General features: G+C 38.0%; 1 protein-coding gene across 4 annotated transcripts in view; it reads right to left on the reverse strand.

Annotated features, from left to right (window-relative positions):
• Nucleotides 1-1,052: 1,052 nt before the first annotated feature.
• CSNK1A1 (casein kinase 1 alpha 1) overlaps nucleotides 1,053-18,014 on the reverse strand; it is a 68,157-nt gene continuing 51,195 nt past the window's right edge. For all 4 annotated transcript variants that reach the window (XM_078385809.1, XM_020780468.3, XM_020780467.3 and 1 more), the window contains one exon: nucleotides 1,053-3,690. In XM_078385809.1, coding sequence (XP_078241935.1) covers nucleotides 3,683-3,690 — 8 coding nt within the window. In that variant the 3' untranslated portion in view covers nucleotides 1,053-3,682. The remainder of the gene's footprint in view (nucleotides 3,691-18,014) is intronic.

Below are 18,014 nucleotides of genomic sequence, written 5' to 3' on the forward strand. Positions count from 1 at the left end.
AACACATTTCCCCTTGCTTTCTTGTTATTTTTTTGTCAAAACACCAAACTGGCAAAAATACACATAATTGAGAAGTAGGTGGTTCTGACTATCCTCCTGATCCTCTCCGTAAAAGTAACTATTTGCCAATTATAAATCAAGAAATATAACACTATTAATGAAGTCCTAAGTGCCACAAGCCTTTTATAGACTAGGCATGCTTCAGTCTCGAGAGAATATGATAATGTGCTCTGAATAGAGGACTTGGAACAGCATCTAGTGTGACTGAGAAGGCCTATTTGAGAGTGACAGTGCCTTCCACACTGAACACCTTTTAACAAGCCTTATAAAAATGGGAGAATAGCTAGTTTAAAGTAGGCTTTGGCAATATTGGTACAAATCTTCGTGAAGGAAAATACTGAGAAGTCCCATACTACTCAAGAGGAGATTAAAAAAAGATATTTTGCAAGTGAAGCAATAGTGTAGCTTTGCCGCTTACCTTACCCAAGGCCTCAATGCAGAGCTAAACTCTGCAGTTAAGCTCTATAACTACTTCTCAGCTTCAACATAATCTGCTAGGGTTAAACATTCTCCAATTAACAAGATAATTCTCATCATCACCACTCATTCAATACTCATGCAACTGGGGGATCTTTGGGGTGGGGGCTTTTATAAAAAAAAACCAAAGGAACAATTAAGATAAACACTTATACATACAAATAAAGGTTGTAATACTAGAATCCTCAAACAATGAACTCCTGTGTGGCAATCAATCCTAAAATTATGGAAATAGATCCACAAAACTGCAAAGAGGCAGTTTTATATGCTGATGCTGTTTACTGGAAGGTAACCTCTAAGCTTGGTGTTCCACTGGAAGTGTAGTTTGGAAAGACTATAGCTCAAATTTCTACTATCTATGCCATTATGCCAGGTCTTCTTAAACTCTGGTCACACAATTCTAATTAGTATCCACCCTTCAGGTTTTGGAAGTTTAATTCAGCATTCAATAATTGCTGACCTTTGTTACACACAATAATTTGCTTGATAGCAATTAGATTACCAGTACGAGGCTCTTTGAGTCAAGAGTTTTATTTGTACACTTCATTGTTCAGCATACTTGGTGAAACAGACAAGAGTTAAAAAGAAAAGTTGCAACATTTGGTCAATTAGGTCAGTTGATTAATGGACTAAAAATCTGTAGGCCCCCTAAATATGTGACCTCTAATTAGCAGGCCATTTTAAATTAGTTACTCCTTATGAAACTGCAGACAGCATTCACACTTCTCAAGGCAGCAAAGGGAATTAGTAAGAGGTTGCCTGCTACAACATAAATGTGTGTCTCAAAAAGCCTCATTTTAGAAGGCATCTTCTTGAAAGTTTTTGTTCCAACTGCTTTTAACATACACATATGTGCTAATTCAAATCTGTGAAAGTTAAACTAATAGATTAAGATTCTAATAGATTGTTTCCTTTAATCCAGCAGCTGTCAAAATCCAACTTGAATGTCAACTGACTTGATTACTTCCAAAACTGTTTTGCAAACTTAAAGAATGCAGTAATAAGAGTAATAACAAAAACACTAACAGTAACCATTTTGCTGGTATTACTTCTCTGTGTACTTCCACCTGGCACCTTGTATCAGTTAGGATCATAAGAGGCAAGCAGATTCACTCTGAAGTAGGAACTTGTCAAAATGCACAAAGGTCTGCCTGTACTTAGCTAGAATATTTTTGATGATTAAAGATTTTTTCTTGCTCTTAAACACTATTATATATTCTTCCTGTTGACCATCTTTCACTAGTGTGACTGAACTGTATTGCAACAACTGAGTATACAATAAGGTACCCATGATATCTGAACTACCCATTCTTCAAAAAGTATAGTGCATTTGTCTAGTTGAAATTATCAAACAAAAGTAAAAATTACCTTCTTGGAGATACAAAATCTCGATGTTTGGCAATACTGAAATCTCAGCTAATTTTCAACAAAGAGCATTTGCAAATAAGACTCCCTGGAATGGTTCTTACAGGCATATCCCATGTATTGAACATGTTCTCCAGATAACCGCATTGCTTTGCCACAATATAATTAACTATACATTTTATTGGGGGGGAGAGCTGCTGGAGATATTCAATGTCCCACAGAAAAGTATGCATTGCAACCCATACCTCTAATATACACAGACAAGGTCTAGAAGTCATAAAAACCATGTACACAATAGGCATCTGGCAGCATTTTCAGACTTAAAATTTATTCTGACATGCTATAAAGGAATAAGTTACACTGTTAGATGAATTTGCCAGCAGTAAGAATATCTTTCAGCTGGATTAAAGTGAGAAGGATAGCCTAAGGCAGCAACCAGTAAACCAATGTGAACACTGCACACTGAAAGGCTGCCTGAGAACAAAAGTAAATCTGATCACATCTGCTTCACAAGAACTTGAAATAAAATTCCTCCTTTTAAAGCCCTCCACAACTTCCATTTTGAATCTGCAAATTAGTTCAGCCAACGTAACACAACGGCAAGCCCTGTGAGGTGCTGTGATAGATCTGAAAAGATGCCTTTATTTTTGTTCCATCTCTTCTGATAGCAAGCCGGGTATCAATGCAACAGATTATAAAAATGCAAGAGTGCCCCTTCCCATCAAGAAAAAAAAAATACAAAATTTATTTAAAAACAAAAGTGAGGAAGAGCTACAACACTAGACCTAAAATGATTAAGAAATAGGACTTTTGCTTTAACAAATGGCCTTGTAGTTGCCTATTTTTTTAAAAAAAGGGTGGTGTCTAATTTAGATTGCAAATTATCAAGGCAAATTAAAAAAATCTCATTTCCTTACAGAAACAGTTTAGTTTTTAATGAACTTGTAAACAAAAAAGCTCCTGTTCCAAAATAAAAACAAAATCCCAGATCATATAGATGTTTACAGTGATTACATTTATCTAAGCAACTTACATACAGTTTCAGTTGTAAGATGTTAACTAAATTTGTGACAAATATGCTGTTTCTCCTTTTATACCAAGAACATTACAGAGTTAATGCAGAGTCCTAAATATAATCTAGTAGTCGCTAAGTTTCTCTTAAGTCTTCACTTTAGACGCTGTTACTTCTAGCACAGGGTAAGCAGGCAGAGTCTTTCATATGCTTAACAACTGGAATCTTTGGTTACTACCATGTCAGCTGGCTTCTTATGTCACTCAGACACCAGCAATTTTAGAATGTTTTAAGTGTACAACTTTGAGAACCAGGGAGGAATACCCAGAAGGAGTGCACAATTGTGAGCATTTACAATTATCACAACTGTTCCTGAAGACTTGCTCATGCCATTCTTCCAAAACAATGAGATCTCATAAGCAGTGTAGTTCAAAGTAAAAAGGTTACAAAAATTGGCATATGCACAATTCTTTCCACCACTTGTGTGTCAACCACTCAGTTAACTTTTCCACTTGAAAAATGCAATAGAAAACTGGACACCATGTTCAACTATCTCAGTAATATTCACAATTACAGCTGCTACAACTCAACGGTGCAGCATCAATGGTGCTGCCCAGAGCCAGTTTATACTGAAATTAAGTCTTTACATCAAGTAGATGGTTGTCCACACCCACTGGCAAGTGTGTTTATGAACTAAAATTCCTAGAATTTGGGGAGTGATGCATCCTGCTCCATTCTGCTCTGCTTCGTTTCTTCTCTTCTTCATGCTCAAAAACCTGGAAAGCAAACAAAAATTCTGATATTAGGAATCCAACAGCCACTTGAGTGGGGGAGATTTTCAAAAGCATTTATGGCCTTCTTTAGATAAAGCATTACAGAATGCAATGTAATGATTTATTTCCAAACTTAGTGCTGCTTGGTTGAGTTTATCATCTGACAGCAGCCCTCCAGAAAGTGTATTCGATTTAAACATGCTAAAATCCATTTTTCTTAACACAAACTATTAATCACTTATCTTAATGAAAGATCAATAGTTGTATTCTAACATACACAACAAATACTATTAAGTATGTATAGAGTCACCATTCTTGTTTAGGGCTGCCAACTATTAAACGATGTTTGTTGAATAATCATTTTTCTTTTACTCTGTTAAATTTAAACAGTTCTGCATTTGACAAGTTTCAAACACTGGAGTAAGAACTTAAACTAGTCATTCCCAGAATAATCTAAATGGTCTTTTGTCATGCTTTCTATTATCTTACATTATCATGTGGCTCCCAGAATGAACAAGAATATCTTATCTCAGTTTTGCTGATTATCCAAACCAGATCAGCTAAAATGTGTAGTACACAGTAATATATTAAAATTAAGCATTTTTGTAGCTAAAAGTACACTACTACTCAGAAATAAGACCAACAAGCTTCATTCATATTTACTCCCTAGTAAGAGTGCTGCATATATAAGAAAAAGGCTGTCATTTTACAGAATTATTTCCAAAAGGAAACTACAGTGCAGAGCTAATCAAGTGTGTAGAGAAATGTAAGTAAGTAAGTAAGTAAGTAAGTAAGTAAGTAAGTAAGTAAGTAAGTAAGTAAGTAAGTAAGTAAGTAAGTAAGTAAGTAAGTAAGAAAGAAAGAAAGAAAGAAAGAAAGAAAGAAAGAAAAAGTTTTCAGAAGAGAACTGACTTCTGCTTTACAGGTCTTCAATTATGTGGATAATGAAAAGTTATGAATCATTCTAAAAGAAACGTGGGTGCCACAACATTTGAGTGTCCTAATGTATAATATGCACCCCTGGACAAGATGCAGTTAGTACTGAAAATGGAGGAACGGAATACAGTGGGGTCTTGACTTGAGAACTTAATCCGTATTGGAAGGCGGTTCTCAAGTCAAAAAGTTCGCAGGTCAAATCTGCATTTCCCATAGGAATGCATTGAAAACCATTTGATCCGTATCTGCTCTTTTCTGTCCATAGAAACTAATGGGAAGCTGCTATTCTGCCTTCGACCACTAGAGGGGGATATTTTGTTTCTTTTTTACTTAGGTCAAGAAAGGTTCAGGGAAGGCAGGGAAAATACAGTCCAGGCAGTACAAGTACCAGGCAGTCTGAAGACTGTCTCCCAATCCATTCTCTAAATGCTGGGAGGAATGAGGAAGCAGACAGGCACCCTTTTCACTGGCCAACAGTTAACTGAAAGTTCAAATTTTGCACTTTCCCTGCCTCCCACGTGGGTTTTTTTCAGTTCTTAACTCAAATCTAAGTACTTAAGTCAAGTCAATATTTTCCTATGAGAGTGGTTCTTAAGTCAAAATGTTCTTAACTCAAGCCGTTCTTAAGTCAAGACCCCACTGTAGTTTCTAAAAATGTCAAACAAGTATATATTGTGTCTCCCTATCAATCATCATCACCACCACCACCACCACAGAACTGCAGAGCTGGAAGGGAATGCTGATCGGCAAGGGCAAGGTCATCCCCACAATGGTGTTCCTAACTGCTACATACAGATATGAAAAGCAGGACATAAAGAAAGCTAACAGTTTAAAAAAAACATTCAAATGTGATGTTGGAGAAGAGCCACCATGAATTTCCAGGAAGGCCAATGAATTTGCAGATTAAAATTTACAGCTATAGAGCAATCAAACCTAAACTCGCATTAGATACTTAAATTATTAAACTACAGTGGGGCCTCACATTACGACGTTAATTTGTTCCAGCGAAATCGCTGTAGAACAAAAACGTCGTAATGCGAAATAAAGCCCATAGAATCACATTAAAACCCAATTAATGCGTTCCTATGGGCTTGAAACTCACCGTCCAGCGAAAATCCTCCATAGCGCGGCCATTTTCACAGCCTGTGCAGCGAGGAATCCGTCCCAGAAAAGAGCGGGGAGCTATTTTTTTTACCCAGTGGCCATTTTGGAACCACTGATCAGCTGGCCGAAAATCGTCGTTTTGTGAGAATCGGTTCCCGAAGCAGGGAACCGATCATCGCAAAGCGAAAAAAACCCATTTAAAACATCTTAAAGCGATCGCAAAAAGTTTGTCATGATGCGATTTTGTCGTTAAACGGGGCATCCGTCTTGTGAGGCACCACTGTAGTCTACTGTACTCTGGACATCTCATAAGGAGGAAAGGCTCACTGAAAAAGCTAATAATAGTAGAAGGAAGCTCAAACATGAGATGGAGTGATTGAATAAAGGAGACCACAGTATTTTGTTCACAAGACCTGATCAGAGCATGATAGCATGCATTAATTCTACAGGATCACCATAAATTAAAAATAAATTCAGCAGCATGTAACCAAAAGTAGTCCTTCAAATCATCATCACAGAACTTCAGAAGCCATCTATGGACCATCAAGTACAGCCCCTGTCAGGGTGGCACAGTGGGGAATTGAATTCTCAACCTTTGGTTCAGCAGCCAGATACCTAAACCACTGAGCAATCCAGCATACTATGTTGCTCAATAAATCTGCTTTAAAACTGAAAAATGGCACTTTCTGTTTCATGCTGCTGTTCAAACCACAGTGTTAGCCAACTTAATTAATGGTAAAAATCCAGTAACTCATGCTGACTGTAAATCAAAGATCTATTCAAATTCCTTGTGGAACCTTTATAAGTAATCTTATAGCCGCTTAGAGTGGACTGGTAGTCCAGATAGGCGGGGTATAAATCAAATAAATAAATAAATAAATAAATAAATAAATAAATAAATAAATAAATAAATAAATAAATAAATAAATAAATCAATCAATCAATCAATCAATCAATCAATCAATAATCTACCCCAATTCAAATATATAGAAGCAATCCCCTTAAGACCAATAAGCAGACCAAACCTAACATCAGATATAACTAATACATAGGAACACACAGATTACGATCCACATGTTTACCATCCACGTTTATCCTAAATTAGGTACTACTTGATGACCAAATAATAGCTACCTAAATTCAAGCTGCCAAATGGCAAGGGTCAGAAACTACAGTGCAATTTCTGTGAAATAACTGAAAATTCACTTTGGTTGGGAAAATCTTGGTCCAAAGCCTGTGAACATGCCTGTCCATGTACGTTATTGTGGCAGGGCAGAGCAAGAGTGGTAGACTGAGAGGAACACCAAGGATAAGGGATAACATGAGACAGGGAACCCAGGAGGCAGGATGAACAAGTCAAATCAAGATGAGGCTGGTATACAGGCTCCTAAAGGAATGGAAAGCTAAAGACACAAATTTCTGAAGGAAACATGATAGAAAATTTGGAGAAATGCTGTCACCATGCCCACGTATAGAAGGTCATTTGCACCGTTAAGAACCGAGGTTTTAGGGAAAGGGTTTTTAACACATTAATATGAAACGATGAGGTATATCCTTCACCTCTATTTACATACAATTAGGCCTTGGATGTTTTAAATATCTTTGTCAGCAATTCTCAACTTAGATTTTTAAAAAAACATTCAGTAGCCACTACATTTTCTCTACCCCATTTCTCAGCACCAGATAACACCAGCATTTACATCCTTCCAGAGTACTTTTGACTTAAGTTCATCCTTCTGATTATGTCATTTCCTATCCTTTGCTATAAAATGGCAATATGTGGTATACATAAAAGCAAACCATGTGAGTCTAGACGTACAGCATTCATGCATGATAGCACCTTACTTTAAAGACAAGGTTATCCCTGGCGAAGAAAATTGCATCAGTCTATACAACCAGACAAGGATATGGCCTGGAGAAACTGATTCATCAGAACAGTACCAATGACTGGAAGTTTCTGGTAAGCTCTTACCATAGATGGAATTCTGACCTGCTGACATCAATTAAATGCACACTATGCTTATCACTACACAAATGAATTCAATAGAAAGTTTCAAAAGTCTACTGTGCCTGTCTCTGTAACTAGTAACAACAGTCTAACTATTAAAGCAGCAACCATAAATGTGAAGTTAATTTAAATTCCCGAAAAACCCACAAGCACCATTAATCTAAATAATTTTTGTTCAGTATCTTCTAGATGGCCAGTCGTTAGAAAGTGTAACTTGGTCTTCTATCCAGAATGTAATTCATCAATCCTTACAATAAAAAGGCAGCCCCAATTTCTTAGCATATTTTACTAAAATACAGTGGTGCCTCGCAAAATGAAATTAATCCGTTCCGGGGTTAATGTCGCCTTGCAATATTTTCATCTTGCGAGTTGTGGTTTCCCTTAGGAATGCATTGAATTTTAATTAATGCGTTCCTATGGGATTTTTTTTTAAAAAAGTCACATACCAGTTAGGGAGCTGGAGAAGCACCATCAGGGGACTGGTGGGGGGGGCCTCGCCCGGAACACTGCCTTAGGAGGTCCCCCAGGGCTTCCCCTGCACCATTGGAAGACTGGTGGGGGTCCCTCCGAGCGGCGCTTGCAGAAGCTAGCCAAGCACCATTTTTGAAGATTGCGCCCCTTTCCCCTGCCTTCGGTAAGACTCTGAATGGGAAAAAAAAAAAAAAAAAGAAAGCCTTTTTCCATTCGGAGCCTTACTGAAGGCAGGGGGAAAGCCTCTGCAAGCGCCGCTCGCCGTTCGGAGGGGCCCGCCGCAAGTCTTCTGATGGTGCAAGGGAAGCGCCAGGGTCCCTCCAAGCAGCGCTTGCAGAGGCTTGTCCAGCACCATTTTTGAAGATTGCACCCTTTCCCCCTGCCTTTGGTAAGGCTCCGAATGGAAAAAGGCTCCCCCCCTTTTCAGTTCGGAGGCTTGCCAAAGGCAGGGGAAAGGGGCGCGATCTTCAAAAATGGTGTTGGGCTAGCCTCTGCAAGAGCATTCATCATGCGAAAAATGGCCATAGGAACAATCGTCTTGCGAGACACCAAAAACCTCACCGGACCCATTCGTCTAGTGAGTTTTTCATCCGGTGAGGCAATCGTCTTGCGAGGCACCACTGTACAGCAATTTACTACTGTACATGCATATAGCATAAACAAGCTAAAACTCTGAATTGTTTTAACAAAAGCCATTGTTCACTCCTTCATCCTCAAAATGTTTTCAATGTTCCTAGTTCATGCTACTGATTTTTAAGAATCAGATAACTTGAAAATTTTCTTAAATCGTAAGTATTTCTTAGTCTCTTATACATAGTTTTCAAGAAACATCTATATGCGCAAGCCCATCTTACTGGTTTCTCATACGTTTTATAAACTGATACAATGATCATGTGTATACCTCAAATAAAAAAGATACGACTTTTTATTTTGGCTTGAACCTAAAGAAACCTCAAATCAAAGAAACTCTTGAGTCATGGGGTTCAGTTTTCTCCCTTCGTTGTAGTACACAATGTTCATACTCCTATTAAAAAAACCTCTATGGCATTTTTGGGAACCAGGGACCCAGCAAGAAAAACCAGGAACACTTATGTGTCTGTTGCTCAAACATGAGGAACTTTGGATCTAATCCATGTCTGCCAGGTTCTGTTGGGGGTCATGCAAAAAATGTGCCAGAAATATGCCATGACAACACACTGAAATCTCTGAAGTTCAAACCTTTCTGTAAGCCAAGGAATAAGACTGGTTTCTGTTGTTTTAAGACTTTCATGTTTGATACCAATATAAATTAGTCAAGAGTATTATTACGTACCCTTTGACAGACTTTTATGCTACCCAGTTAAAGCTACTATTGATCAAGAAGTCTGCAAATCCACTGTTTGCTCCTCTGATTTATACCAGTGGGTTATTTTAGTTTCTACCATTAAGATCAAACTACTAACCAAGGCCTCAAAATATAAGCAACCATTAGTTTACAACAACAGTTGCAGTAAAAATACTAACAAAATTATTGATCTGCTGATTGAGGCATGTATCCAAATAAATAAATAAACTACAGTAACTCAACAGTGGCTGTGTTAGTGACTGCATATTTTCAGCCTGCACAAGTGAAGAGTTCTGTACAACCAATAACACAACAATTTTGCAATTCTTTATATGACTTGCACAGTCTAAAAGTGGACACAACAGCTCAATTTTCACAACACTACTACTGTGCAGGATTTAGCTCAAAGTCGAAAGGTTAAAAACCATATGTTTACTCATGTTTGCTTTCCACTATAGAGCTGGAAACAGAGTGCTGTTTTTGAATGTCTCTGCTTTGTGATGCACCACAAACAAACATGTGCTTTAAGACTGCAGCTTGTTGAGAAACCTCAGCATTTGAGGCTAATTATAATAAAAAAAGAAAAGTGATAATCCAGGTATACTGAATGGTTTCAATTTATATTCTGATCTTCTAGATATAGTCCGACTATTTAGGAATAGATCTCAGAGAGAACACCACCAATACATTTATGCAGGCATGAAGTTTGTATTTTGCAAAACGTATTTTCTATCCCTCACAAATGCATTAGACAAGGAAGTGTAACTTACAAACTGTCAAAATTGTATAAAAAATTAAATCTACCTAATGGCATGTACATATTTCAATACTGTTTTATTAATGAAATTACATTAAATATGCTGGTGATACGTAAGAGAAAATGTGAAAACTCTGCTCAAATCTGAAACAAAAAATAAGGCAAAAGCTATTCTAGACAAAAACAATTATTATGCTCTACCGTTTGGACTGACATTTTACTGCATACTAAAGGTTATCAGAACTCACAAGGATATTAAAGGTACAGGCTGGGAGCCACAGTTACTTGTACAACTCAGTTCTATAAAAACTATTCTAATTTTGGTTGTTGTGGGTTTTTCGTGCTCTTTGGCTGTGTTCTGAAGGTTGTTCTTCCTGATGTTTCGCTAGTCTCTGTGGCCAGCATCTTCAGAGGACTGGAGTAGGAACTGTGTCCATGCTCTGTTGCCGTTTGTTGGATAGATGAGTATCAAGTGTACATGTATAAAATATTACCAATACATAGTACAGTACCTAAACCATACAGTATTAAGTTATTGTTTAGATAATATTAAGTCTCTTATTGAGCTATATAAAACAATTACCAGTTAGTGATGGAAAAAGTTAAATCTCCAAGAGAACAGATGGTTAGTGACAGACGTATTCTACTAACAAGAAACTTTGGAGATTGCAAAACAACAAAACAGAATGACATGAGAGACAGTTTCCATTTATTATTATTATTATTATTATTATTATTATTATTATTATTATTATTATTATTATTATTATTATTATTATTATTATTATTATTATTATTATTATTATTATTATTATTTATACTCCACCTATGTATACAGTCTACTCTGGGTGGCATAATTTAATATATTCCATCCTGTGTTTTCAAAGAGCGCAGTTCTCATCAGATTCACTACTTGCAGGTAGGGGATGGTGAGAGGTTAAAATTGAGTAGTATGTTGACTGACATGCAAGTGACTAACCAGACAAATGAGGCTGGAAGATAAGGAAACAGTGGGGACAGATTAGGTGAACCTTGCTCACTGGGCTGTTATATCCTTGCTTTTTCATTTCTCTGTTCCTTTGTGCATCCTTGATTCTTATTTCAAAAAAAATTTAGCCCCTTGTTCTACATGCACCATGAACACATTGCTGGTTTGGCTGACTTTCTGCTGAAACCACGATCTACTCTTCCATTTCATTCATGTCACAAGGGCAAACATGACTGTGAAAGGAAATTATCTTATGGTCTTCAATCTGATTTCGGTATTGCCCATCTGGTGATTTCCATGTGTAGAGTTGCCTCTTCTGTTGTTGGAAAACAGTGTTTGTGATGACCAGCTTGTTCCCTTTACAAAATTCTTTTAGCCTTTGCCCTGCTTCCTTTTGAACTCCAAGGCCAAACTGTTGTTCCTTTTATCTCTTGACTCCCTACTTTAGCATTCCAATCCCCTATAATGAGAAGAACATCTTTCTTTGGTGTCAGTTCTAGGTGTTACAACTCTTCATAGAATTAGTCAAAGCCTCTTCGACATCGGTGATTGGTGCTTAAACTTGGATCACTATGATGTTGAAAGGTCTGCCTTGGATTGGTATTGAAATCATTCTATCATTTTTGAGATTGTATCCCAGTACAGCTTTTCCCACTCTTTTGTTGACTATGAGGGCTACTCAATTTCTTCTATGGGATTCTTGCACACAATAGTAGATATAATTGCCTGAATTGAATTTGCCCGTTCCTGTCCATTTTAGTTCACTGACACCCGGGATGTCAATGTTCATTCTTGCCATCTCCTCTTTGACCACATCCAGCTTACCAAAGTTCATAGATCTTACATTCCAGGTTCCTATGCAATATTTTTCTTTGCAGCATCTGACTTTCCTTTCACTTCCAGGCACGTTCGCAGCTGAGCATCATTTCGGCTTTGGCCCGACCACTTCATTAGCTCTGGAGCTACTTGTACTTGTCCTCTGCTCTTCCTCAGTAGCATGTTGGGACACCTTCCAACCTGAGGAGCTCATCTTCCAGTGTCATATCTTTTAGCCGTTTGTTTCCGTTCATGGAGTTTTCTTGGCAAAGATACTGGAGTGGCTTGCCAGTTCCTGCTCCAGGTGGGTTGCGTTTAGTCTGAACTCTTCACTATGACCTGTCCGTTTTGGGTGTCCCTGCACAGCATAGCCCATAGCTTCTCTGAATTACTCAAGCCCCTTCGCCATGACAAGGCAGCAATCTGTGAAGGGGAGTCAGCCAAGCAGGGACACTATATACCAGTCAGCAAATAATGTTGACCTTACGAATGTGCTGAGTGGCTGCTACATTTATGAGAAAAAGAGAAGTAACTGCCTCATTATGGTTTTTATCACAGAAATGTGTCTTGTCCTAATAATTGCACCATCTTGACTTTTCATGAAACTAAATATCTAACAATCTGTTCTATAATCCAGCATCCAAATAAATTTAGAAGTCCATCACCACTGAAGACTATCAAGACCTTTGAGTTCACAAAATTAATTATGAATGTATTGTCAGTAATTTGCATGCCTGAGTGCAGGGCCAGAAGTAGGCAACAAGGTGGCTATAATTTGAGTAAGATAATTTGAATAAGAAAATGTAAAGTTCTCAGGAGGCCAATGTTCATTTGTGGGAGTAAGACCATAGTATCAATATAAAGTTTGCACTAAAATTTGGTGATTTCCAGGTTTAGGGGAATGTATTACTGTAATAAGGTACTCAGAAACAAATTAACAAAATCACTGACACCATTAAACCACCACCCCCATACTGAATATCAAACTTAATTCTCCTAAATTCTCCTAGAAGTGAAAAACCCTATACAGGTGTTCAGCCTACTCAAGTGAGGAGCTAGCACAGTGCTTATCAATTTTTCAATCCCAACACTACTACACACATTCACTTTCATGGAAAAGAGAAGCCTCTGCATAATCAATAGCCTGTAGAAGCAGAATTCCCCATCATGTAGAGGTTTCTATTCATGTCCAGGCAAACTAAAAGTCCCTTCAGCTTCCACCTAGGACAAAGCTAGCGTAGTTGCTCACATGCCCCAGTACCCTCTCTTCTTTTAGCCACCATATCAGCACGTTGAATGCTTCAACACAAATAAAAAGTTTCCCAGAATTTCAACTGATGTCCACATGTTGACTCAGATAAACCATTTTAGGCCATTTCTCCTCTATGGCAAGACGTAAGCACTGCTCAGCTCCACCATTCACACTGCACTATCACCTTCTACTCTAAACCAGAGGTCATCAACCTTTTCCTTACTGTGGACCGGCTGAGCCTCTGAGGAAGTGGGGCGCTCACACTCTCGGATGCATGTACAAAATGTTAGGGGATCACGCGTGCCGGAAGGCTGCGGTGGGAAATTCAAATGGTGAAGGACGGGGAGGAGCGCCAAAGACTGGCACGGCAGCCCTGGCAAGCAGCCGCTGGTGCCGGTTCTGGAGCTAGAGGCACCAGCGGAAGCATTGGCCTACTGAGGACGGCGAGGAGCGCCGACCCTGGCCTTGCTGGATCCTAGGAGGTGAGCAGCCAGAGAGAGCACCCCGGCCATGCTCAGACTCCCAGGCTGCTGGCGCTGGCAGGCACTCCTGCACCCCTTCAAGCATGTGACCGTGCACTGGGGTAGGGTGGGCAGGCACTCCTGCGCACCCGCGAAGCGGTGGGGGAGCATGCGTGCGTGCCGGAGGCATGGCAAGAACTTTGCAAATGGGCTTTGGTTCCCAACCTGAGGGTGAGAATACCTCAAGCCAGCATACGTATTCTTTCTGCCTCCTTACCAGGGGATGTCCTACCTCTGTTCCCTTCCTGATGTAGACATGCTTGCTTGCCTCTCTCACACTCTCTCTCTCCCGGCTCTGCATCACCCCCGTCGCCACCGCTGCTGGGCCACGAAAACAGACCTTCCCCCCTCCCCCCTGCATGCACTTGCCTCCCCACAGCTGCTTTGCACACACGGGTGCATGCGTGAAGGGGTGAGAGCGCTCACGCCGGCGCTGGCATGCGCGAGTGTCCACAAAGCAGCTGTGGGGAGGGGAGTGCGTGCAGGGGGTAAAGTCTGTCTTCGCGGCCCAGTCTGGCTCATGCCAGGGACCGGCACCGGGTCATGGACCAGGGGTTGATGACCTCTGGTCTAGACTGAACATGTAAAACATTCCAGATTACCCTTTAAGTTTCTCAGACTTACAGTTACCAATAACATCGGTTTTGTATCACACATGACCTCAAAATGGTCAAACACAAACACTGTATCTAGGATACAGCTGTCCCTCTAGACAAGTCCTTTTGTTTAGAAAAACAGGCATGCGTATGTAACCATGAAGATCTTGTGTAACTATCTTCAGATTGTTACAGTGCACTGAGCCAAACTAAACACTAGAAAAACCAGAAGTCAAATTCATCACCTTCCAAAGGATTTGTTACTTCTAGTAGAGAAACTCTTTTTACCCTGGCATTTCAGAGAGACTGATTTTTCAAATTAAACTTCTTCATGGTCACTGTACTCAAGTGTTGAAGAGCTGGACATAGGTTTCAGATCTGATTACACATTACACAAGCTGGAATGTAAGCATATTACATCTACACAGCTTTGCTGCATTCTTAAACTGAAGTACATTGAAATTATTATTTTCACTGGAGTTCTACTATTTTAACAATTCAATCAGCACTGATTTCTTTCACACTTAAGATTAGAAAAAGAATTAATTATGCTGTATGAATAAGGTGGTTGTAATTAATTTAGTAATAATTCAACTAAACCAAATGTTTTGAACTGTAAGTAGTTATGAGATTGTACTCTCCATTCCCAGAGTAGCATAAAATGTATGCCTATTAAACACAACTCCTTGATTAAAACTGTATGCGTAATGTTAAGTACATATTTATCCCAAAATCAAGAATCATGAATCTGTTAATAAAATGTTAAAGAATATATAATCTAGCACATAACACTGAAATTGGGACTTTTCGTCCACAGACTGGAATCAAGTAGTCACCCAGAGTGGTAGAATATACCAGATGGGCAGGATATAAATCGAACAAATAAATAAATAAAACAAGTAGGCTTTTTACCTGTTCTGTTTTCTAGTTCATTTTTCAATTAATAATGAACAATTCAAAATGAAGTCAATAGTTGCTTCTATCTGCTAAATAAACTTTGCTTGGAAAAGCTGATTTAATACTGGAAAAAAACAACTCCAAAAACGTAACAGATGTTCACTTCTTTAAAAGATAAGGATCAGGCATGTGTATCTTGAATATCTGGCCTCTATGTGAAATTACAGCTGAGCTGACCAATTAATGCTTTTTGACAAATTTTGCTAATCTAACTAGGCCTCTAACCTGTGCTATGGACTAAAAACATACAGGGAACTATGAGGTAAAGTTAGTACTTCATTAGGGCTTGCATCTCGATTTTGTTAATATTTTTCTTTCAATATCTACTGAAAATTCTTCTAAAATGCTTATTGCTCCAGCAATACAACAGCCATCTTATGTGTTATATAGATGCTATAGATTCCTCCTGTATAATTTTTCTATCCATTTGAAAAATAATGACTTTCTTCTGAATGTTAGTACAAAAAATAGCCTTTAAATGCCAAATGTACAGTGGTACAGTGACGGAAAAGGCTGCCTTGCAAGAAAGAAAGCTGGGCAAGCATTGTACAATTTCCTTCTATCCTCAAAGACACACTTTCTTGTTTAACAACATAATCCTATTCCCAATTAATTAGAAGCTTCACTATATAGAATGAGGTCTATTTCTATATGTGTCATCTTAAAACAAACTTTAATTAAAATCTAAGATGATCAAATGAGATTCATAACAAATTTGAATGAGAGACATTAAATGAGACCCAAACCTGTTCACGTTTCTACATAATAGAGACCCTTTATTTTTGCTATGCATGTAATAATGCATATAACAATGCCACATTCTTTATCACTTTCACTCATACTTTATGTTAGCAACTCTTCCCATCCACTATTCTGAAAAACAACCCTATATCCTGCTTTGAAATAAGGAATATACTGTTGAATTACTGTGGATGTTGTTTTGCTGAGCAAATCGAACTAGTTGTTCTCCATTGGATTTTCACTTTCTATTTATGCACCCATACACTCTAGTCAATAATATTTTAGGAATTTCTTACTTGATAAAATTAAAGCCTGGCCATAATGAATGAACTATACTAATAACCATATTGTGACACACACCCAACACAAAAGGGCCAGTTGCACAAAATGTCTCTTTTTAAAATCTATTATAATAACAAGACCATCCATCCAATGAATGAACATTTCGGTTTTAGGGTTTACATTCTATTGTCCAACAATAAAACTCAATTTAAATAATGGTCTTCTATATAAAGGCTCATTACTGCTGGCTGTTATAAATATTTACAACACAAATGAAGGTTTTATTTTTTTGAATAGTAACTTTTCAATTCAGTTTTACAGTTATATCAGAATATTAATGATTATGTGGTTATCCACCATCTGAAACACAATTATGAAATCATTCTGAGACAGTGATAATGAAATCACTATCAACCAGTTTAATAAATTAAACATCCGTATTTGGACAACATTTCTGCTGTACCTTATTGGAAGGAGAAAAATTATTATTAAAAATAACAATAACCTTTACAATTGTTTTATTTAACAGAAACAAAATTATATAGCATATATATTTTGTATTTGGTTAAACATCCAAGTTTTTTAACAGATGGGGTTAAACAAAAAATTTAGTGGGAAAACGCAAAATACTGTCTTCTGCACTTCACTCATCTTCATCTTCTTGTTTGTTTAAATCTTTGTGGGGGGGGGGGGGGACAAGCTTCTTTGCTTTATCAGATTCCAAATTATTTCTCAATTTAGAATGAATGAGTCCAAAGGAAGAGAATATTCTTTCTATACCAGCAGAAGCTACTGCTGTTAAAAACGAATTCATTAATTCAACAGTCTCTAAATCCAAGTGCTTAAGTGACTTTCACCAGTTCACTGGTGTGACTTTAAGACATCAGCAGCAAACATATACAGTGGTACCTCGCTTAACGATTGCCTTGTTTAGCGATGTTTTCGCTTAACAATGTTTTTTTTAAAAGAATTCTATGCATCATTTAACGATGTTTCCTATGGGTGATTTTTGCTTAGCGATTTTCGGACCATGCTTCGCATGCTTCGCATTTTTAGGTCCCCTGTTTCGCTTAACGATGTCCGTTTTTTCAATTTTAAAAGTGTCTTAAAATGTTCAAAAATGTTTTAAATGCTTGGAATCGTTAGTGCACCTTCTAAAACGTGTGCAAACTTAATTTGGCTTTGATCTGACTTTTCGTTAATTTTTGGTGAATTTTTTTCTCCCCCATAGGAAAGTATTGAAACCAACTTTTGACAGCTGTCAAAAGTTGGGCTCAATGCATTTCAATGGGGGAGGAAAAAATTCACAAAAAATTAGCAAAAAGTCAGCAACTGTTTTAAATGTGTACGTTCGTTAGAGCACCTTCTAAATCGTGTGCAAGCCTAGTTCAGCTTTGTTCTGAGTCTTCGTTAATTTTTTGTGAATTTATTTCTCCCCCATAGGAAGCAATGGAGCTGTCAAAAGTTGGGCTCCATTGTTTCCTATGGGGGAGGGAAAAATTCACAAAAAATTAACGAAGGCTCAGCAACTGTTTTAAATGCTTGGATTCGTTAGAGCACCTTGCAAAACCTGT

This window comes from Pogona vitticeps, chromosome 2 (assembly GCF_051106095.1).
Source record: "Pogona vitticeps strain Pit_001003342236 chromosome 2, PviZW2.1, whole genome shotgun sequence".
Taxonomy (NCBI): domain Eukaryota; kingdom Metazoa; phylum Chordata; class Lepidosauria; order Squamata; family Agamidae; genus Pogona; species Pogona vitticeps.